The sequence below is a fragment of the Zootermopsis nevadensis genome, unplaced genomic scaffold, assembly GCF_977971745.1.
Source record: "Zootermopsis nevadensis isolate Lab colony 2312 unplaced genomic scaffold, Znev_1.0 Znev_ptg000024l, whole genome shotgun sequence".
Classification (NCBI taxonomy): domain Eukaryota; kingdom Metazoa; phylum Arthropoda; class Insecta; order Blattodea; family Termopsidae; genus Zootermopsis; species Zootermopsis nevadensis.
In genome coordinates, this window is record NW_028259156.1 from 2,599,208 (window position 1) to 2,623,836 (window position 24,629).

General features: G+C 37.6%; 2 protein-coding genes across 3 annotated transcripts in view; one reads left to right on the plus strand and one right to left on the minus strand.

The window, feature by feature from the left end:
• Positions 1 to 19,204, minus strand: LOC110838431 (sphingomyelin phosphodiesterase). Its single transcript, XM_087355193.1, has 9 exons — positions 18,703 to 19,204; positions 13,343 to 13,516; positions 11,462 to 11,686; positions 7,919 to 8,091; positions 6,721 to 6,915; positions 4,756 to 4,926; positions 4,130 to 4,310; positions 2,996 to 3,186; positions 1 to 837 (listed from the first exon to the last, which is right to left on the minus strand). The coding sequence occupies exons 1-9, from the start codon at positions 18,751 to 18,753 to the stop codon at positions 627 to 629; spliced, it is 1,572 nt and encodes a 523-aa protein (XP_087211319.1). The 5' UTR covers positions 18,754 to 19,204; the 3' UTR covers positions 1 to 626.
• LOC110838424 (uncharacterized) overlaps positions 11,497 to 24,629 on the plus strand; it is a 17,639-nt gene continuing 4,506 nt past the window's right edge. Inside the window, exons 1-2 of one of the 2 annotated variants that reach the window (XM_087355194.1) lie at positions 11,497 to 11,625; positions 22,524 to 22,624. In XM_087355194.1, the coding sequence (XP_087211320.1) occupies positions 22,526 to 22,624 (99 nt within the window). In that variant the 5' untranslated portion in view covers positions 11,497 to 11,625; positions 22,524 to 22,525. Of the gene's footprint in view, positions 11,626 to 21,446; positions 21,743 to 22,523; positions 22,625 to 24,629 lie in introns of those variants that run through there. The other variant, XM_022081597.2, reaches the window with a different exon arrangement.

The window sequence follows — 24,629 nt, forward strand, 5'->3', positions numbered from 1 at the left end:
TAATATTTAAAGATGGTGCTCATGTTTATATTTCAGATATAGCAAGTTACAGCATCATTCTATCATCTGTGATAATAACATTAATGTGAACTTAATTTATTGCCCAAGTTAAAGCATGCTTAATCATACTTTCTTACATTAATGCCAGTGTTACAGAACATCTTATGACTGTATTAACTTTGTCACGTATTCACTAAGAAGGAGCTAGCTAATTCACGCATCTCGTTCTTATACTGAGCGTGACTTCTGGCACAACGAAAGTAGCCTTGTCTATTTATTTATTTATTTAGTGTTCTGTCTGACGACAGGTCCATATGAACAGGATCCTTCCATCCTTTTCTCGGACTGTGGCCTGTTCATATACGTTCTTGGCAGATGATCCAGAAGTGGTTTGCCATTGCCTTCTTCTGTGTGTGAATGGAGTAATTGTTGGGATGCCACAGAGAAACCGGGGAATCCCCCGGAGGAAAACTCCATGTTGCCTAGACCACGGCCTTGCCGAACACAAGTTATAAACTCTACTTGGTTTTAAATATGGCTGCATGCCTTTCAAAGAAAACAACTTATTTGAGTAAGATAACAAATTTTATGTAAAACAAAATAGAATTTTATCACTGTGGAAATTATTAACCGCTGATATATGACTTCAGATAGCGAGTAACAGTATCAATGATGCCGCCACTGCCGCTTCCATTAGCTTCTTCGTATTCTTGCATTAATATATCACATTGTGTAGTATCCCCCATCTTTGCAGTTGCTATGTAACAGAGTCTACCTTTTAGACAGTCTGTGTCACATCTATTTGCAAGCACTGTATCAGCATCTTTCACATAATATCTGTAACAGAGAAAAGTTTCTTTGCCGTCTGCTTGAATACTGCCTTCATATATTAGTATCGTCTATAAACAAACTAATTTTTGTTAGCCTTGAACTGTAGCAGTGTTGCTTACCACAACTGCCTAAATTAGTACACATCATTATAGCCAAGAAATAAAAATGGCAGAAATCCCAGTTTCTTGTAGTTTAATTTTACAAATTTTATTATCAAGAATAAATCATGAAGGAAGTTGTGCTGCAGATTTTTATCACCCTTAAAATCCATCGACCTTGGCCGGGATTGAACCCGCGAACCTTGGGTCCAGTGGCGAGCACGCTAACCACTAGTCCAGCGAGGGCGACACGTTATGATCAGTACTTTTTTGGTAATAAGCTATAAGAATTAGTCATAATTGCTGTATGAGACAGAAAAGAATATTTATGTTAATAGCTTTTGAAGAACTACATCATTTCTGTGAAAACTCATAATTAGAAGTGATATCATACAGAAGTATTCTAAGATGTCATGAGTATGTCCTTAAAATATGTAAATATGTTAGGTAGATTTAAAAAAATAGTATTTATTATGTTTGGGGCTGAGATTTTCAATCAGTATCTGGCATTTTGTATGGTAGCTTCAAGCAGCTCTAGAACAGCAACCATACCCAAAATACACCCATGATAAAAAGGCTTTAAACACATTTTCTGTGCAGCTAAAAACTTCTGCCAGCATTTATACAGTTTTTAAAAACATTTTTGGAAGTGTCTTTATGCAGTCTCCTGCAACACACTCTTCAGAGCTGCTTGAAACAAGTGAACATTGCATAGTGTGGGGAAGTAGCACGGTTTGGGGAGCTGCTTTTGGGGCATTCTCATGCACAAACTCCTGGTCATTGACCACTCATATTTTGCATTTATTTAGGCAAATTACGTACTAGAGATCGGTGAGCACTGTTTTATCCTCTTGTTCACTCTGACAAGCACAAGAATGTGTGAGATGCAGAGTATCATTCTAGTCCCAAAAGATTTTCAACGTGACCTTCCCATTTGAGTGGCCCCACCCGAACTTCATGGCTCTCAGTAGCAGTGATGACTTCCACGTGGAGCACTGTCATTTACTTTGCAGATATTACAGGAAAAACCAAGTCTCATAACGTGTGAGGATCTTTTGGATGAAGTGTGTATCGTTATCTGCTGTGCTGATGAGCTTATCACTGATCTTCATGTTCTTCTTTTTCTTCTTCTATGGCTCTCCGGTCCATATTCGGTCCATGGCCTCCTCATTTCTCCTCTTCCATTCGGAGTCCGTCTGTCCGAGGCTTTGATTGAGGTTTCGAAACATCTTCCTTTTTACGGTGCAAGGTTGTTAGCCTTGCGACCAACCCCCCAACCTGGAGGACCAACTGATCTTCATGTAGTCATTATATTATTCCTGCATAAGAATTCTTGTTGCATTGTGTTGGTAGATATGGTACATCTTCAAATCCTTCCTGAGGACGTTGTGGCAACTGCCAACTGAAATTCTGCATTTTTCTATACTGTATGATGACAGATTATGCAACCCTCTATACATAACACTCATTGTCATCATTCTGCGATGTTACACGTCACCCACTTCATGGGTTATCTTCCGGTTCACAAATATCCTTGAACTTTTGATGCTACTGGGTCGTTGTTTATTTATCATTGACTGTCGAAAGCATTTGAAGCTGCAAAAATTTGTTGCTATCCCATTTCTAAAGACAGTCCATTTCTATCCTTCTAGACCATCCAGTACATTGTTCTGTACTCTGGACCTGTTGCACGTATTAATCTAATGACAAAATAACAAATTCAATTTTTGTAAGGTGCGTGTGTTCCGGGTTTCACATAATATTTGATTCTTATTACACGCCTTTGTAATAAAATATCCCCAGTGCTGATAAGTCAGGTATATGTACAGACCAATGGACAGGAACCATGAGTTTGGATCTGCTCAAAACTCCTTGTTTGCAACATAAAGCTTTATAAATGGTCTCTTAGTTGTTATTCCCGTTTCTAAGTACTTTTTAACTTTTAATTATAGAGACGGAAAGGTTAGTTGTGATATCATTTTCATATCCAAATAAACGAGTCAAGTAGAGGTATAATTATGCAGAGTGAAGTAATAACTTTTAACTGTGCAACAGGAATCAGTTACCTTGAGTATTCCTCTAAAAGACTTCTGTTAGCAGCCAGTTTATGGGTGAGCTTATCCAGTTCTATAGGGGACAGGGACTCCACTCCATATTGATCTTTGAATGAGTATAGTTTATACCAGGTTGGATTCACATTGGGGTTTATGTTGGCTTCTGTCAGATTGAATATCCAGGTTTCAGCATCAAGAATATTCTGCAAGTAATTCCAAATTAATGATGAATAACTAACTAACTAGATGGCTTACCGAACCCGAAGGTTCATCACCGAATTAACCAAAGCCCTCCACCGGACCCTGTCCTGTGCCAACAAAATCCAGTCTCCTTCAACTCCTATCTCCCATAGATCCCGCCTTAGATTATCCTCCCATCTACGTCTAGGTCTCCCCAGCGGTCTCTTCCCCTCAGGCTTCCCAACCAGTACCCGGTGCACACCTCTTGTCCCATCCATGCGCGCTACATGTCCCGCCCATCTCACTCTTCTCGACTTAATCACCCTCACAATACTGGGGGAGCATTACAGATTTTTAAGCTCGTCATTGTGCAGTTTTCTCCACGCCCCATCGTCTTCCCTCTTAGGCCCAAATATCCTCCTCAACACCCGATTCTCAAACACCTGCAATCTGTGTTCCTCCCTCTGAGTGAGAGACCATGTTTCGCACCCATACAAAACAACAGGCAAGATTATTGTTTTGTATACTTTAATTTTCAGGTTCTTAGAAATGATGAATACCTATGTTAAAAACGTGCTGATATTTACAAGAGTGACTGCATGAACAGAATTTTTGCTTTGATCCAAAGTACATAGCCAACACATTCATTCCTTACAAGGAGCAAAGTTGTTGCCATTTCTCAGTGCATGGATGTAGATAAAGGAAGTGAAATTGGTATTTTATACTTATTCTTATGATTGTGGTTTTGACTTTTCCAGTTGCTACAAGTTTTAGATTGTGGTTTTTAAATGCATTTCCACAACACATTACCATAAGGTGTTCTTTAAATTACGTATGCGTGGGAGAACACATCTGTTTTTCAAACACAAGGGTTCTCGTTGGTAAGCATTTCCAATACCAAGCCTCTCTTTCCACCGCCATGTCTATTAGATCAAACCTCCTTACCCCATCATCTCATATACTCACGTAAGTGGCGGAATCCACACTGTATGTCTTATAATTAGAGTTTAGGTCATTGAATGTGGTTACACTTCCACCATTGATTGCCATACTGATAGGACGAGTTGATTCATTAGTGGCGTAATAGACATGAAAGTGATCATTATGTGTGTGTCCATTAAAAATAGCTCTTATCGTGTTTTCAAATCTGAAAATAAATGTACACACATTATAAATTATTCTGATCTTATGTTATGTATGGCAGCTGCAACTTGAATGTTTATACTTTTCATCTCTACGTCTCGGTAGAGTATATTTTATGAAGATGATCATATGTAAATTAAATTATAAATAGAGGGACAGGGCAGCTAAGATTCTACTGGAGGAAGAATATTGGATATTTTTTAATACTGGAATTTAATCTCTCAGGAGATTATAATCTGAAGGCTAAGTCGAGTGTGTTTTCAAGTTGTTATCATGTCACCAGGAACATAAAGATAAATCATAGCACATCATATTTTTAATCTATTCATTACTTCATCATCTGTTTTGTTGAAGTGACAAAAATCAAGTTTATCTTCGTTGCATTAAGTATTATAACTGATTGTTTTGTCCCACTTCTTATGACATTGGTAGCAGGATACGTTACTAACCTGTCAATGATCTTGTGGAATTCTCGGCTCCATGTCCTGAGACATTCTGTGTCTCCTGTAGGGATGTGAGCAAGAATGTGAACGTTTTCTCCATCATTTTCAGCCTGGAGCAGTGTGTCCGCCAACCACTGTAGCTGGCCATCTTGGTCTTTTGGGTTGTAAACCAACCACCTGCCAAATAATAAGATATTTCTTCTTTGTACACTTATTGTCTAAACAAGCTTGTGCTTCTGAACTTATCTGTCTCATTCTAGTAAGTGACACATGTGCTTATTTATGGCTCTCCAGTTCTACAAAATATCGCAAAAAGATATATATACACACACACATTCAGTGAATCAAATGATGACATTTTAATTAAACCATTATGTATATCAGCGTGGCACTTTGTGAATTATCAGCTGACTGACAGGCAGCCACTAAAGTTGCTGCTGGGACAGCGCAAGACCATTCAGGGTTTTTTTTTTCTCTCCAGAACTCTTGAAGTGTTGCTGAATTTGTGCTGTGTACTGCGTCCTTCAAGTAACCCCACAAGAAAAGTCAGGTGGAGGGGCAGATCCTCTGCATCATATCCATTGGTCCAGATCATGAGAAATGATATTGCATTGTCATCTGTCAAGCGTAGACCACACTAGTTTCCCCTCATAATCACAGCACATGATGATTGATAGTAACGTTAATATTTTATATTATAATATGTATAATTCTTTTTGAGACAGCCGGTATTATATTTGTAATTTTGACTACTGAAATTGAATAAGTTTGACTGAAGGTAAGAAGGATCTTGGTTCACTCATGGTTTACGTGTTGTCCCAGATTTGCAACTTCTGTCTACCTAAGATAGTGTAATTGCATCATATTGTGAATATTATATCAATTATTTATTTTAATCTGTCTGATCACAATATAATTTTATTTAAAATTTCTTATAATTGAGATAATAAAATATCATTCATGTTCCTTATCGATTGATCGATTTACATTTCGAGCAATCGATAAGGAACATGAATGATATTTTATTATCTTAATTATAAGAAATTTAAAATAAAATTATATTGTGATCAGACGGATTAAAATAAATAATTGATTCTGTCTACCTGTCTAACATCATGTTAAGTATTGGTTATTGTGCGTGTGTGGATATGGGTTTAATATAATGTTTAACAGCTTGTGTTTTTGTATGAATAGTATGTGAAATATGGTTTTACTAGAAAATGTCAGAGAAAATTTCTTCGTAAATTTCCTGGGTTCACAGTTCCAGCACAACAGACTTCCAGGTCTATTGGGTAACTTCTGGGCAAGAAACCTCCTTGAAATATGTTGTGTACTTCCCAAAGAAAACTAGACGAAGTAAGGGCTGGGTTAGAACACATGCCACAGAAATCACGGAGATGCCTTGCACAAGAGACCAGCATCTTGAAATTGTCAGCATCCAAAGCAACAGCAGTGAATTTTAACATATTTAAATGGTACAGAGATTGCATACATGCACGAAAGACATAATTTTCAGCATCTCTTATAATACAGTTAAGTTTATCTTATTGTTTTGTGGGGTAATACTTTACTTGTATTGAGAAAATCTTGTAGCAGTTGGCACTGATTCGTACACTTCCTGTCGATAGTTACGATCTAACAGAAGCACAGACAACCCTGAAGTTGTGATGTGGAATATAAAATAAATATGTGGATCTTTTTAACTGAATACTGTGGTATAATGTGTGTTGTTTGAGATATTCTTTTAATGTCAAAAGCTAGTTATGAAAGGCATGAAACGATATCAGATCAAATTGCTCTGAAAAGACTTTTCATTCTTACACTTATCAGATTATTTTATGTAACATGAAGTGAATGGGTTTTTTTTTTTTTTTCAAAATGGAAGGGAACAATTTCTTATGAACAAGAGCATGAATTGTATAAGGTAAGAATTTTGATAGCTCTTTTTTTAAGATTATGCTCTCTGTTTACCAGTTTAAATTGTAGCAGACATTATTGTTTAGAACTATGATTCGAAACCCAGGCCGCGCTAGCACAGTGTAGAATCCTCCTCGTAAAATAGTTTCTCTGGTGTCTGGTGGCAACCAAACAGACCACAGGTCTGCTATCAGTTCATATAACCATTTTGTGGAAACTTTCTCATCAGTAATGTAATGAGGTGCGTACCTGTAAAGAAATAACAGTCATGTAGAAGTAGACAAATTTTTCAGAAACCTTCTGTAAATTTCAGTTTTTTCAGTAAAATGTACCAATTATTTTTTATATGTGATCTTTTACAGTAAGGGAAGAACACTAAATTTTAAGTATTTGAAGAATAATGCAATGGAAAATATTCGAATTTAAAGCATATTAACTTAGTAGGGAGCAGATGATGAGAAATCTAAATAGATTCAGTAGATAAATTAAGAATACTATTGGATCAGTATGTAGCTCAGATGGGTGGTATAAAAAATGTTGTAGCATTATGAAGAGGAGACTTACTGGGAAATTTGGTGCTTGGAAGACTGAAATAGAGATACATACTGAAGATGTTTTTTGGACTGAACTGACTTAAGATAGAGACCTGTGGAAGGTTGTTAGGTATTGGTGATTTTGAAGCTTTCTGTTCTATTAATAATGAGTTAATTTTTTAGTTAAGCAAGTTAGGACTGCCACTTATTTGAAAGCATAAAGATACTTTTGTTTTTTTGTTGATTCATATTTTGTACATCAGCCGTTCCCAAATTAGGAGTCGCAGCCCCAAGGGGTTTATGAAGCTTTCATAATGGAGCTGATGGCCTTATTATAATACATATTAAACTACAAACACTCAATAAAGAACTTCATTTATATAATTAAGGTTCATTAATAATTACTTTTTTTGAATCCCTGAACAAAACTTTAGTAAAAAGAGTTTGGAAACCACTGATGAAAATAAAAGATTTCAGAACTGCTTTATAAGGGATAGAAATTAAATATAAAGCTACTCAGTAAGCACCAGATAAATAAAAAAGTATATCATTCATGTATTTAATAAATAGTTATGGACAAACTGAATAACTTACATGAAATTATAGTATGCTGATAAATTGTATGCATCTGCATACTTAATTTTCAGACTTTTTTTTTTCATTTTTTTCATTTAAATTAGGACTGAAAATCTTAATCTGTAAATATAAAATGCACTCACGCATTTAGTGGACTTGGTTCATGGTTTCCCAGAATTGGATACACTGGTGTGTCTGGAAAATCTGTCCTCATTTTTTGTGTAACTTTTGTTATTACATCGGAATTCTTTTGAATGCTGGTATTCCATATTGCATGGTCTACGATGTCCCCAGTCATGTAGATATAATCAATTTTCTGCAGGAATAATATAGATAAAATAATAATTGTGTAACACTGTGAAATCTGTTGCTTTTAATTTGTATTACCTTTATGAAACTTCAATTGATTGATACTTTCATATCATTTTAACTTTTATGGTCCAATTAACTGGTGATGAGCTCCCATACATACCATAATTATTTTTATTATTATTATTTATTTGACTGCAAATGGGTTTTTACCCGGTGGCAGTGGTCCTACAATAAGACACAACAAAACATAAGACAACAAAAACAATAAGACACAACAAAACAACACACCACACTCAAAATAAAACAACTCATAATATTACAAAACCGTATAACCTAAAGTACATAACTTAAAAATTAATACCAACTAGACATAAGTCAGTAACAGTAATGAATCACACGTTTCATCAGGACCTTCTCTTCACTTCACTACACTTATGAAGCCTTCCCATCCTCACCCCAATTTACCCCCCTTCACTGCACCCACTCATCTATTCCCTTTACTTCACCTCATTTATCACTTTCCTAACCTTCTTCCTAAACGTACTTGGTTTACAGGAGAGAGTCCCTAAAACCTCAGCAGGTAGCTGGTTCCAGAGTTGGATGGTCCTATTTACAAAGGAATATTTTCCGATATCTGTTCTTTGTTTTCTGCTCCTAACTTTCCGAATATGATCGACTCTGCTCAGGTAGTATGGCCTTTGCAATCTGTCACCTATAGCTTTCCATGCCCGATCTCCCGTGTACGCCTTGAAGAGAGCACATATTCGTGCTATCTTCCTACGCTGTGCCAGGGTTTCCCAGTTCGAATCGCTCCTGTGATATGCAAATTTACATGCTTTCCTTTGCACCCGTTCTAACGCATTTATCTGCCCCTCCCTGTAAGGATCCCAGCACGCCGCCCCATATTCCAGAATCGGACGCACTAGTGATGTGTAGGCTAGACTTTTAGTGTTACTGTTCCCCTTTTTGAGAACACGCATTGTAAAATGAAGTGCCTTCCAGGCTTTTTTCACCGTATAATTTACTTGATCAGCCCAGCTTAAATCGCTGCTTAAGATAATTCCCAAGTATTTACAACTGCTCACTTCCGGAATTATTTGGTCCCGTAACGAATAGTTTAGTGGTTCCTTCACCCGACTTCTCGTGAAACTAACTGCCTTACTTTTACTTGGGTTAATTTTCATATCATTTTCAACCGCCCACTCCCCCAGACTGTTCAGATCCATCTGCATCTTTTCTATATCTTTACTATTTATAATTTTCCTATATATTATACAGTCATCTGCAAAAAGTCTAATAGTCGATTCAATGTTCCTCCAAATATCATTTACGTACGCGAGGAATAGAAGTGGACCCAATACACTCCCTTGCGGTACTCCTGATGTTACTCTGACTTCCTCTGATAATTGCCCTCCTACTCTAACTCTCTGCGTTCGGCCTAAAAGAAATTCTCTTATCCATACGACTATCCTCGAGTCCACGCCCGATGCCGCGATTTTCATAAGCAGCCGATCGTGAGGAAGTAAATCGAAGGCCTTCGAAAAATCGATTATAATCGCGTCTAACCTTCGTCCGTTATCCAGTGTGTCTGCAATGTCCTGACAAACCGTGATTAGTTGACTTTCACATGAATATCCCGGCCTGAACCCATGTTGACCCTCGAATAACCAATTCTTTTCCTCCCAGTTTTTCCTCAGGTACGATGCTATAACGTGTTCCATTTGTTTGCAGACCACCGATGTTAAACTGACCGGTCTGTAATTTGTGACCAATGATCGATCACCTCCTTTGTAAATAGGAACCACTATGGCTTTTTTCAAGTCCCTTGGTATAGTGGCATTATTAATTGTTACGTCCAATAATCGCGCCAGGTATGGAATCATGGCTTCCCCACCCAGTTTTAGAATTTCCCCAGAAATGCTGTCAGGCCCTACTGATTTGCTTCTTCCCATCCCTGCTAGCCTTTTTCTAATGATTTTAGTACTAATGGCGAAGGGTTCGCCTGAGTTAGCGCATTGTATCTGCGGGATGCTACGCTCGCAGCTAAATACCGAAGAATAATAGAAATTAAGGGAGTTGGCCTTTTCTATCGAGTCAGTATTGAGCCGTCCATTACCATCCTTGATCGCCGGAATATTTTCCCTGTTTCCTTTACGTCGTTTTACATACTTGTAGAAATCGGTCCAGCATTTACCTTCATTTCTTAATATTGTCCGTAAAAATGTTTCCTGCGCATTTTGTTTAGCTAATAGCAACTGCTTTGATAGACGTTTCAGTTCCTCTTGGTGCTGTTGTCCTAATTTTCTGCTGTTATATGCTTTTCTCACCCTTTGGTTCCATAAAAGGTAGGGAATTCATTAATTAATTGTGCAAATGTTAGCTTCTAAAGAAAGGCTACACAGATTTTAATGATTACGAGTATATTAGTGATTTTTATAATTCTCAGGCAAGAATGTTTTGTGTGGGAACATCACTGTGGGTAGGCACCAAGTCAGTGTGATATAAAAAATGTTTAAACTCTGATTACATGAAGGTACAAAATTCATATGTGAGAGAAAGGAAGAATGGTCACCTTTGTACTTAATACATCTTTACTCTTAGAACATACAAATCCTAACCCCTTGTGATATACAATCTGTGAAAAGCCATAGAAATCTTGAGAGAAAAGTCTGCTAGCAGTGTTTGAATATGCTCTTTTTCCAAGACTAACATCATTAGAAATTTAGTTTATAGTTTAGATGCGTCATGTTTGTGTTTAAAATTCAAATATATATTTATTATTCAAGTCTATACACAAACTTTTAAATTGTTGATGTTAAAATTTAAAATTAAAGATAAAAAACCTGAAGATGATGCTATGACATTGAAACATGTTGTAGTATAAAGCGCAATATTGTAACATCGAGATAACGATGAATGGCGCAGAATATTAATATTAATTTTGAATTTTAACATCAACAATTTAAAAGTTTGTGTATAGACTTGAATAATAAATATATATTTGAATCATTAGAAATGTTTGTGGCATTGGTAGAACTGAAACACTGGTTTCTGGATTTTATGTTCATTCTCAGATGTTGAAAACTGAGGGGAAACTTGTGAATTAAATTAACCTGCAATATTAACTCAGTTTTTAATTCCTCACTGAAGAATTTCACTGTGTTGTACAAAATGTGGTTATGTATGTTCTGACAAAATTTCTGCAGTGAGGGACAAAAACATCTGGTTGAAGATCTGACAGTCTATTGTGCGCTATGGTTTAACGTGTAGATTCAGATATTAAACTAATGTCACTGTATTTAATGACCACTGCTCATTTCTTCTTTTTCTACCAAGTTTTAATTCATACTTACATTAAACAAAATATTCTTTACCTCATGAGTCTTCTTGATTTGCTGCAGTGTATCTTGAAAAACATTCCATGGCGTATCACAAGTTCTGTAATCACCCCAGTAACCAGCTGCTGCCTCTTCATTTGGCGGACTGCCCTGAACGCTTCTGCAGCACATCGGTTCGCCACATTCTGCATTCCCACCAGGTAAATATGTTTGATCGTGGTGGATGTCTGATATTTGTATGATAGTCAGGGTGTCAGTGGCCTAAAAAGTGTAGAGAGAAATATTTTAATGTTTATCAAGTTGGCATCATTTTATTATAATAATTAATATTGTTTAATAATATTGACACTTCAGATCAGGCTTTGCGTTATTTCTGCGCTATTTCCTCATAATAAATATATATTAACTGAGAAGTCAAAATATGATTTTAATTATTTTACTGAAATATAATTGCTTTTGTGTTTACATTTGCTTATTGACAATATAACTCATAAAAGACTACTGAAATGATGAAGACTTGTTCCCTACTTAACTCACCAACTATAACTAACTAACTAACTAACTAGATGGCTTACAAACCCGAAGGTTCATCACCGAATTAACCAAAGCCCTGTCCTGGGCCAACAAAATCCAGTCTCCTTTGACTCCTATCTCCCATAGATCCCGCCTGAGATTGTCCTCCCATCTACGTCTAGGTCTCCCCAGCGGTCTCTTCCCCTCAGGCTTCCCAAATAGTGGACCCAACCAACCAGATGGCTTAGTGAACCCGAAGGTTCATCACCGAATTAACCAAAGCCCTCCACCGGACCCTGTCCTGGGCCAACAAAATCCAGTCTCCTTCAACTCCTATCTCCCATAGATCCCGCCTGAGATTATCCTCCCATCTACGTCTAGGTCTCCCCAGCGGTCTCTTCCCCTCAGGCTTCCCAAATAGTGGACCCAACCAACCAGATGGCTTACAGAACCCGAAGGTTCATCACCGAATTAACCAAAGCCCTCCACCGGACCCTGTCCTGGGCCAACAAAATCCAATCTCCTTCAACTCCTATCTCCCATAGATCCCGCCTGAGATTATCCTCCCATCTACGTCTAGGTCACTCAAGAGGTCTCTTCCCCTCAGGCTTCCCAAATAGTGGACCCAACCAACCAGATGGCTTACGGAACCCGAAGGTTCATCACCGAATTAACCAAAGCCCTCCACCGGACCCTGTCCTGGGCCAACAAAATCCAATCTCCTTCAACTCCTATCTCCCATAGATCCCGCCTGAGATTATCCTCCCATCTACGTCTAGGTCACTCAAGAGGTCTCTTCCCCTCAGGCTTCCCAAATAGTGGACCCAACCAACCAGATGGCTTACGGAACCCGAAGGTTCATCATCGAATCAACCAAAGCCCTCCACCGGACCCTGTCCTGGGCCAACAAAATCCAATCTCCTTCAACTCCTATCTCCCATAGATCCCGCCTGAGATTGTCCTCCCATCTACGTCTAGGTCTCCCCAGCGGTCTCTTCCCCTGAGGCTTCCCAACCAATACCCGGTGCACACCTCTTGTCCCATCCATGCGCGCTACATGCCCCGCCCATCTCATTCTTCTCGACTTAATCACCCTGACAATACTGGGGGAGGAATATAAATTTAGTTTATGGAGGATGGATAGTGGCACATATCTGTAAGTTCTAGCCAGTTATTTCCGCAGGAGTTGCTGAAAAGGCATCATTGTGCAACTACAAGGTAGAAACCCAATTTCCTTTTCAGACTTTACTAAGTAATGCCTCTAAGTCTTTTCTGGAGTAGAAAGAAATTATATAAAATACCTGAAATTAGGTGTGTACTTGTTTTTAGTAAATATAGGTTGCAGTCTTATGGTTATAATGGTTTCATCTGAATAGAGAGTTTTATGTATAAGATGTCTCTTACATCTGTCCTCCTGTTGTTTTCTCTGTTGGCTTGTGGCTTGGGTCCAGGGTCAACATTGACAGTCCATTCAAGACTAGGCTCGTCTTCTGAACACCCACTGCCTTGGAATACAATTCCACATATTCGACTAGAAGTGAGTCCTTTAGTGTTGTTAAGTATATAGGCTATTGTTTCCTGTAGAATGTGTTAAATTATTACAAATAACATCTGCTGTTTAAAATGCTCATGAGTATGGATAGTTTATATGTATAGATAACTTTCCGTTTTTCGTATTCTGTCAAAATTATTTATTTCATGTGTGTGTTCTAGGATCATAAATAAAAAACATCCTATGAATATGGGGTCGCAAATGTTTCATTTTCGAAATAATAGCCAAAAATAAGTTTAAATGAGTTGACTTTATGTCAAAGTGAATCCAGCTTCCAGCAAAGATTTTCAATTAACGTTTGGGCAGGAAATGTTGGCGACATGCTTATTGGTCCACACATGCTTCCATCGCGTCTAAGAGGACCTTCATATCGGTGATTCTTAAGAAGACACTTGCCACGCCTTGAAGATGTACAACTGAATACAAGAAGGCAAATGTTTGTGCACAACGGAGCCCCAACACATTTTTCCTGTCATGTCAGAGATCATCTCAATGAACAGTACCCTCAGGGATGGATTGGACGCGGTGGCCCAGTAGCATGGCCACCGAGGTCACTGGACCTGACTCCATTCGACTTTTATCTGTGGGGTCACTTGGAGTCCGTCATTTATGCAACACCCATAAACAATGAAGACGACCTATGAGAACGTGTGCAGAATGCATGCCAGATGATTCAAGGAAACCCTGGTGGGTACGAACGAATTCGTCAGTCTTGTGTACGTCGTGCTCATGCATTTGTGGAGAATGGAGGAACAACCTTTGAACGTCTGTTATAAAGAAACATCCCTGTCCTTATATTTGGCAATAAAGGCATACGTTGAAACTTATTTTTGGCTATTATTTTGAAAAGTAAACATTTGCGATCCCATGCTCATAGGAACATTTTTTATTATTTTTGATCCAGGAACACGCACACAAAGTTTGTAAATATGCTTTTGACTCATCCTGTATATCTTATAAATATTTCAAGCATTATTTTCTTAACAGTCTGAGGCATGGCATGGTCTTGTCATAGCCTATCGGAAATGGTAATACAGATGTTCTAAATGGATTTCAATTACCGTGTTCAAGTCAATAACGCCAGCACATATTTCATCACTGTGTGTTTCAAGGTTAATACACATTGAATATATAAGGTTGCGGAGATCCTGATGTGAATGGCTTTGTGAGTATATCAGCAGAGCTTCGATTACTGAATAACATGCAGTACAGATTGTCCAGTCATATATTACAATCCCTTTATGAGTGGGTAAAAAACTAAACAGCGAGGCCAAAGGTAATTTTCTCATTATGGAGAAGAGTTGATTTGTGAGCAGTCGACTGTTGTCAAAAAGTTTTAACTCGTGTAAAATCTCATCTGTCATTTGCCTTTCTTCATCTGAAAAAAAAAAAATTTTAAATAATAAGCAAGAGCTTTTCTAAATTGCCAATGTGCATATATAAGTATATTTTGATTACCCAAATTTAACAGTTACTTTTAATTAGTTTAATTATTTTGCGTTGAGGTTAAGTTATCTTGAAATAAATCTCGAATCTTGAAATTAAATTTCAAATATTAGTAGTAAAAGTTCCAAGAATATCAAATTTATTCCCACTGCATACGTATGCATAGTACACAGGTGTCCTTTAAGGCCGTCTCTTTTATTTTTCATATTGAATGACTGAAATATGTGGTATTGTTTATTTTGCGTACAAATTTAGAGTTATATGCATCTGTGGAGTTAGTTCTTAAGGCCTGGTCTCAGTTATATTACTTTTCAAGGGTTTACCTGAAAAATGTTTGACTAATGACAATAATTAAGATTATTGTGATAAAAATATTCATAGATTGGAAAAATTTGAACCAGTGACAGAGCTGTGACCAAGCCATAAATATTCTTACATCCCACACCATTATTATAAATGCAATATTACTTGGAGCTGTAGAAATTTTAAAACAGTATTAAAATACTTAATTATAAAAAAAACTAGATTAAGCTTGCAAGATTCTGTGTCTAGCACATTACAAGTTTACATTGTCATATGGGCTCTCTGTGACTCATAGTCCCCTCTTGAAAAGATTGTAGAAAGATCATAATGAAATATGTATATAATATTAAAATGTATATTATGTATATTGTTTACTAAGTATTTTATATGTATATAATACTTAGTAAACAAGTAGACAGTACCATAACCCACAATAATGCAATTCTCAGTTTTTACTGCCATAGAAATCCAGGGCTGTGGAGTCGGAGTCAGAGTCAGAAGCAATTTTAGGTGGAATCGAAGTCGGTAAAAATGTACTGACTCCGACCTCGATATAAAATCTTACGAATAATTTCTATACCGTGTGAGCCGCCGGTGGCCTCACGCTTAGGGAGATTCAACGACACGTTGAGCCACATGGTGCGGGAATAATGCTTTGTAACTTTGGCTCCGGTACCTTAAGAATACAAACTGCCTACAAATCAACTGATTTCTGCAATAACCATTAGACTTATATTTAAATATATGTTATAAGTCTAAAAGTACAAAAACTCAATAAACCTGACTATGGTAATCGTGATTTGCTGCCTCAACTCTCGCAGATATTGCAGCAGAGGATAGTCAGTTGGGTGGTTCTATGTGAAATTGCAAAATGCACATTGCACAGCTGTTACAGACTTTCTTCACTAACTACAGAACACACCAGTTCCTTTGTTGTGGGGCAGCAATTTTCAAAACTAGTGACATCTAATGGAGGAGCACAATGAGAACAATTACCTGGGTCATGTGCAATAAAACTGAGCGTTTTTCTGTTGATTGGTATGGGCGTGAAATTCTAAGTACACCGCATTTGTTTTCTGTATAATTTTTGAAAGTATTTTGTTATTTTGTACTCTCCGTGTATTTTTGGTAAGTTGGTAGTTTTAGTTAGAATGATGTATTGTGTGCTGTGATAATATGATTATTGATGAAAGTCTGCTGCTCCTGTGTTCAGTTTAAATACAAATGAGCTCTCCAGTTATTACTAAGTATTAGTAAACTAAAGTGGCCTATCCACGTACGAGTCTGGCTCGGCGAGCTTGACTCGTGAGCCGGGCTCGGATATATTTCACCACACACGCATAGCAGACTCGGCTCGTGACACCCCACCCACAAACGAGTTTGGCTCGATGGAACCCGAGCCGAGCCGGACTCGCAAGCCAGACTCGTACATCGGTATATATGCCAGAAATATTGACGAAGTCATTACCTGGATTGCTGTTAACCTTCTTACTGTGAACAGCAACCAGCAGCAGTGTTGTTAGAATTGTGTAGCTCAGTAGCAACATTTTCACAAGTTTGTGTTTTTTCTTTCTTACCTCTTTTTATAATATAACACAAGCTTGCATGACCTGTCAACTAGCTACGTATCTTTGAAATATGAATACAAGGTGTGTTTTTTATTATCAATTTTACTTGACCTGAAGATTATTCGTGCGGTTAATTAGATAACCAATTGAATTGTTAATAATATAGAATAGCATGACTACATTTTCACATGTTTCTGTGTTGCCTCATTCTGTTTTTATAATGCGTTTCAACTATTTGCTTTGGTGTTGCATGCTGCTTCATAGCCACGCTATATATACTAATCAGCTGTCGGTTTATTTAAATTAATGCTTCCATGCAACCGCATTGCTTTCTCTTATGAATGATAAAGTCTTCGCCTTTAAACTTTCACTTCATGAGGTAATCACATAAAAGTAACTGTTATTTATGAAAAAGTAGCTGTATTTTTTAAACTTTATTGTTTGATCAAGTCTTTTATTAGCTTTGCGTGTACTATTTGATAACTAGTTAGGAAGTCAATAACCTTACAGTTTAACATGACTGATTGGGAGTAAATTTAAGGAAGAAATCAAACAAAGACATAATTTCACATTTTATTCAATTTGCTACCGTTATATGCTCGGACGATGAGCCGGCATAGCTCAGTCAGTATAGTGACTGGGTATGGGGGGGACAGAGGATTTTTCCTCTAACCTCAGCGTCCAGACCGGCTCTAGGGCCCACCCAGCCTCCTATCCGATGTGTACCGTGGTCCTTTCCCAGGGGTAAACCGCGGCCGGGGCTCGATGCTGACCGCTTACCCCATCTAGTACCGAGGTTAAGAATGAGTAGGAGCTATACCACCTCTCCCCCGAAATGCCTACATGGCTTATAGTGGGACATCTTTTATATGCTGGGATGTGCAGCCTTCAACATGCAAATTTCAATAAGAAATGTTAAAGTCATCATGGTTAAAAATTACCAGCAAAACAGTTGAGACTGGTGTCTGGGTTGGTACATTATGGGCTGATAAAGGATCTGGGAGAAAAAATAAACTGGATAAAACAGAAGGTTTATATTATTTACTTATTATGCAATATTACAGTAACAAACACAAACTTCTTAATACCAGCAAGAAAAGCATGACGAGAGGTGTGCGCCACGTATTGGTCGGGAAGCCTGAGGGGAAGAGACCTCTGGAAAGACCTAGATGTAGATGGGATGATAATCTCAGGCGGGATCTATGGGAGATAGGAGTTGAAAGAGACTGGATTTTGTTGGCCAAGGACAGGGCTTTGGTTAATTCGGTGATGAACCTTCGGGTTCCATAAGCCATCTAGTTAGTTATAATATGTTGGATTCACTGATTATGGCCATAAATGCTGGAAACATATAACAAGGAATATTAAAAATATATATATTTAATGTTGACAATAGGCTCTTGTGACGTTGGTTTGGAAATACAAAGGCAAGGAGCACTAATATTGAAGTATTTGTTTATCATGCGGTACGATACAACTTTATGGATAATATGCCATCTTAAATAACCAAGTCCTTACAGTTTATGTTTTGTAATCGATAGCGTTATCATGCTACAGATTGGATAATATGTTTAAAATAGGCAACGTTCAGTGAACTTTGGGACAGTAACGTGCCTGATGAACAATCGAACTTGAAATCTCATGTTATCTGTTTGAGAGACGTCCATCACAATTAATTTGCTGTAAATCTGACTCTGGCACTTTAAAACTATTAGCGGCTAGCCTGTCAGTCTGACTCTGCTTTTAAGTAGTTATTGAACCGGTACTTTATCGCGTTGAACGGGTTTATTTTTCAAGGCCAGGTCGTTATACTGTTTCTTTGTTACAACTTCGTATTACGAGCTACTACGGAAGCCAAAGCCTAGGCAATGTCTATTTGTTGATGTTATGCCTACCCAAAGGTTCTGTCGCATTAATGGCTCGCAATGAGTGTTGTGTTCTAACATTTTTGTTTGTAAATATCCATTTTAATGTTTTTTCTGTCAACGTTCTTTTATTTGTTGTTTGTTTAACGACTATGTCAGTTGTTTCTCGGCACTACAATCATGTTGTGGGTTCTCGCCGCCTTCTTTACGGAGGTTACTTGGTCTTCGTCGTGCTTGAAGTGGTGAGTGACTGACTGCGCAATTTCTACTCAATCCTGATTTGACTGCCAGAGCCATCTAGCAGTTATTCAGGAGACTTTTTGGGTGAGAAATGGCCGCTGAATTTTGCTTACGAAACATCTCGTATCATGCTCGTAAGATTCTTTTACATGCCGTAAATCTACGACATAGGACCGCCGGCTTTACTTCACCTCCGAAGGAAGTTGTGCTACGGATTTTTACCGCTCTAAAAAAAAATCCATCGACCTAGGCCGGGATTGAACCCGCGAAACTTACGGTTCAGTGGCAAGCACGCTAACCACTAGTCCACCGAGGGCGACTATGTCAGTAGGTCATAAGATGAATGCCATAGAAGGGATACGTCAGGAAGCGTTGCCCTCCTGTAATTTACCTGAGAAAACCACAAGAACTTTAATTCGAACTGCTGACCGAGATTTTAACCCGACACCACCCAAATAAGAAAGCAAGAGTGGTAACCACTTTCCCGCGACTTTTGGTGTTTGATGACGTTGCATGCATCACTTTCTTGCAATATGTACACATATTTTTGTCGGCATTCGTAACCCCGAATGAAGATAACGCAGTTTGTGAGGTTATTGAAAGCGATAGCCGACCATCTCAGCAAATCGTATCTGAACACGTGCGAAGTTCGTGATCAGAACCACCTGTTGGCCACCATGGTCATTCAGCAAGACGACCGTCGCACTCAACGAGAATACATTCCACTTCATGTAATCTCTGAAGTGCGGTAACTATGCAAACATTGAGACTATCATACGATGACCAACGCATGGATATTGTACTTTTAATCTAGAAGGTTGGCAAGGTGTGGTGCGAATGAGAATAGATCTTTTTGTGCTGGCACATTTTCCCACCCAGTTGGTAACTTTAGGAAGCAATATAAACTTTTCTAGCGAATAGTGTGCTTATAATCCGAAAATAATTTTTTCTTATGGTTAGGTTGGTAAATCGATAAATTACATGTTTTAGACTTAGAATTGTAGCTGATTAGCAGATCACAACTTCTTCCAGACCTAGGACTGCATAATCGATTCGGGCAACAAGGTAATGAAGTAGATTTGTTTAAACTTAAGGCTTTGACCGGGATGTTCTTTTGTTAAATCTTATGTGGTACCGCCTGATTCGACTTCTAATGGTTAAGTGAAGTGTTTTCTTCGCGGTACGGTCTGGATTCGTAAATATTATGAAGACGAGCTTCGGCTTCAAAGGGTTAACCAGCTGATTTTCGTAATGGTGAGGTGTAGTGTTTTCTTCGCGGTACGGACTGAATTCATAAATGATATTCAGACGATCTTCGGCTTCAAAGGGTTAACGGCAGTTTATAAAAACATGCTATCGTAAATAGAATAATATGTTATCTTACAAAGTAGTTTTCTCTAACAAGATTACGCACTAGTGAAACACCATATTTGAAACCGATTTTGTTTGAACGATTTTGAATATCAGGTTGTGATCCATATGCGTCTTTACAAATGTTATCAGTAAGAATCGTCCTGCGTCTTGGTTTGATATTCTTCATGAAGCTGATAGTTCTGTTATCAACTAGTGACGCTATTAACAAGCCGCGTTTTCTGATATCAGAATAACTATTATCGTCATACGAAATGACAACGGAGTTTTGTTAAAGCGTAATTGTGATAATTTTCTTTTTTTCGATTTGGTCCTGGTGAGGTTATGTATGAATGTTGGAAAATACATAAAGTAGGAAATGTTTTATTTGTGATAGTTTTCGCATTGTGTACCTAATTGGCTGTAGTTTCTCACTATGACAACATAATTGAACCGCAAATCAACTGAATTAGCTATTGCTGTGTACCTCGATTTTTTTTGTAAGAAGTATATTCCCACGTTATAGTTAGAAAAAAAAAGACTATCTTATCTTTCGTAATTTGAATTTGGAAAAAAACACACGCACGCATATTGGTTTATGATTGATACCTGGTCTGGGTGAAAGGACTAATTTATGGGTTTAGTTACGAAGGGATGCGTGTACCTGATTTTTTTCTGGGCATTGTTTACACCTCTGTGAAAGTTTAGATGTTTATAAAGTCCTTCATATAGCGTGCAGAGGCAAAGAACGCTAAATATATCGATCGCCATTGAAAATAGTTATGAACATATTCAAGAGAGTAATTAGGCCAGAGGTTCCAAAAGTGTGGGGCGCGCCCCCCTGGGGGGGCGAGTGGTGTTTGTATGAAAAACTTTTTTTAACAAAATATGGAGAAACATTTTTAATATCCTTTGCTTGGTTGAGGTAGTTCAGTTGTCTTACTCAAAGCTAAATTTTTATGTCAAATCTGTTTGCTTGCACTTGTTCTGGAAGGGGGGAGGGCGTGAAATTTATGAAATGTTTTAAGGGGGCCGCAAGGTATAAAAGTTTGGGAACCTCTGGTAATAATGATCTAGCACTGTCATCAATGTAATTTTCTTGTATTGAGTAATGATGAAACATAATTATTCCCCTCTCCCCCGACAGATACCTCGTCACAGAATGGTCTCATTGTCGAAAATCATGTCGGTGACCAACGAGTGTTTGCTGTGTCACAGAAATTCGTGACTGGAACGAATTATACAGTTTCGAGCAAAAATTGGCCATTAAGTTATCAATGTCAGCCAGTTTAAGCAAATAGGCAGTAACGCTTTCTCCTATGCGCCATGATTGTTGATACAGATGTATGCCACATCTGTGGTGTGGTGACCTTTGAAGATGCCTCAAACGCGAATCTATATAATATTTCATCACGATATTTGTTTACGATGGAGAGTCCTTACCTCCACACCGAACACCATAACTGGAGGAACTCCCCGTGTAAGTTCTGTATTTCATTGTTTTACTACAGTTTGTCCACACATTCCAATTTGTGTAAAATGTTTCAGTAATCAGGGACACTTTACATTGGGATCCGCATAGGAATCATCCGTCAAGTTATGTCTAGACTGCTAGACTATACTTGCCCATGCAAAGATCGTTGACCCAAATTTTGACGTCACTGGCGTCATCTGCAAATATCAAATTCTGACAGATCTTCAAGAATTGTCATGCACTTCGTATGTTTCCTAAAATTGTTAAAAATCTTAATACTTTTCAAACATAACCTACAATACCATACGTCATTTCAGAACCTGGCACTAGTGCCACTCCCACCTCAGAAATTTTAACGTTAACCATTCTGCTGTTACAGACGTATGAAGTTAAATTATAAGGGACTGGCCTTTAATAGCATAACGTTCAATTAAATTAGAACAGAGAAACTAGGTAATAAAACAAGGACAGAAAAGTAAACTTGAGAAGAAAATAGTTGATGAAAACAGCTAACAATGATAAAACATTACCATTGAGATGCAAATTTTACTGAAATTGACTCATATTTTAATTTAATATTGCAGGAAGCCATACAAACACGATCTTTACCAAGCTGTATATGTCAACCATAACCTATAAATTCCCTGATTCACCCAAATTCTGTACGAAACATTATACACGTACGCCCATTAACAATTGCTTCGCGTGGACTATTAATCCCGATACGTGGGCAAATGAGACCCATTACTGAATGAATAACAGTACAGCTATTTTAATGACCACTCAGGCATGCTGATCGCGTTCTGGTACACCGGTATGTTCCACAAGGACCTTTTGGCTTCCTGTCATAATTTAGTCCTATGTCAGCAGCACGCCATGATGGTTAAGGTAAGTCTACATCTCATTTAAATTTAGCTTCCGCGATGTTTAAACCAGTCAGCTTGGTTTTGTATCGTTTCTTCTAAAGTTTGCGTTTCAGGATCAACATCTTTCATAATTCTTTATAACTGTTACGTACTTTTCTTAGCTTATTTAAACTTTCTAGTTTCTTAGTCCAGTTCTTCTCTAAACAAGAAATAAAAAAACAAGAGAGTTACGCATGCGCGCGCAACTTCACAATAACATGATTTGGGGTGTCTTAAAAAGAAACTGTTTACGTGTGTTGCCACATGAAAATGGCTCAGAAGGACAGATCATGTTTCATTAGACCTTGTTTTGAACTAGCTGACAAAACACTCATCTTTACACTATTTTCCTACTGTCTATTTTAATATCGCCCTACCATCTACAAATGTGTGTCCCAAGTCGTTTCTTCCCTTGACTTATAATTAAAATATTGTTTGTGTGCATTTATAATTTTCTGCATGTGTGCTATGACGTATTATTTTTAAATAATCTCCCTGTCAATATCAGGTGAAGATCTAATTATGTAATTACCTACGTAACTTCACGTAATACATTCTTTCGCGCTTTACTTATCAAATACTCGTTTTCCCTTAGAATGAGTCAGAGTTTCAGGTAGGAGAGGAAAGTTAAAAATTCTGGTCTAAATGCCAGAAAACATTTTATCAAGTAGACTACTATAACAACATACAGTACTCATACAGATAATTTGTAATTTTAAAGAATCTTTGAAATTGAAATTTAAAAACGTGGTTTTTAGCCTCTTCAGGCCATCGTTTAAAAAATGTGTCTCACGTACCCCATGGGTGTAATGTGTACCCCAGGTTCATAAAAGGTGGTATATAGCAGTGGTATTCAACCTTTTTTGTTCGCGTACCCCCAGATATAATTTCTCTTCAACTTTGTACCCCCAAAGTTGTTGGTGTATAATTCAAGTTATACATAGTATATAATCTACATCTAAAATAAATTAAATAAATTACATTACTGATTATTCAGTGTTTATCATAAAATAATTTTTTTTTAAATTTCACGTACCCCCTAAGATGTCTTCGCGTACCCCCAGGGGTACACGTACCCCAGGTTGAATACCACTGGTCTATAGCAATCTGGATTCTCAAGGTTTCCAGAAATGTGAGTTAGGGTCGTTTGACTCTTTATTTGATTTTAAAATTTCTGAATACGTTTAATAGTTACATTACTTTGTCAGGCCAATTGTTCGACGTATGGAACATAAAACATGGAATTTCTGCTTGTGTAAGCATCAAGGATGACTCAAGTAGAGATTATCTTTATGGATATTGAAGTAGTTTTTTTTTCAGATTGAAAACAAAAAAGCCATACAAACATATGTTTGCGTCATGTCAAAAGAAGTTTTTATCAAATCACGAAAATCATACGATGATTCTAAGATAAGTTAGGTTATTATCAGCATTTTGAATGTGTATCCCTCTTGGCGTAGTATGTTTTGATAAATAACTTACATAAGGCAGCTAAAATTATAACTTTTCTTAAAGGCCTATACAACTTGTAGTTAAACTTGCTAAATTTCAAAACAATCAGTAGGCCTTTTTTTAACATCCCTGATTGTTTACAATCTGTTCTACATGGACATTCAGTAAATCTTCTGATATTGTCTAATTACGTGCGGAATACATGTCCAGTGACGATCTTCCTTAAGAATTAACTTAACAGTACGTTACTTATGGCTTGAATGGGATTCGAACCCACGGTCCCAATGACCTCGCGGCCACTGTGACCTCCAAGTAGGCGTTTGAGGCTAGAAGAAATTCCTTTGCATTTGTTGGGATCACCCAGTCTGTTACTATACTGACTGAGCTACCGGGTTCACAAATACATGTTTATACCGATTATAAATAGAGTACTCTGTTAACCGAACTATACAGTTCAGTAGTTGGCATGCCTGTTTATTATTTTTTTTTTTTGGAGGTAAGGTATGTAATTGAGAAAGCTTGATTAATAAACAAAA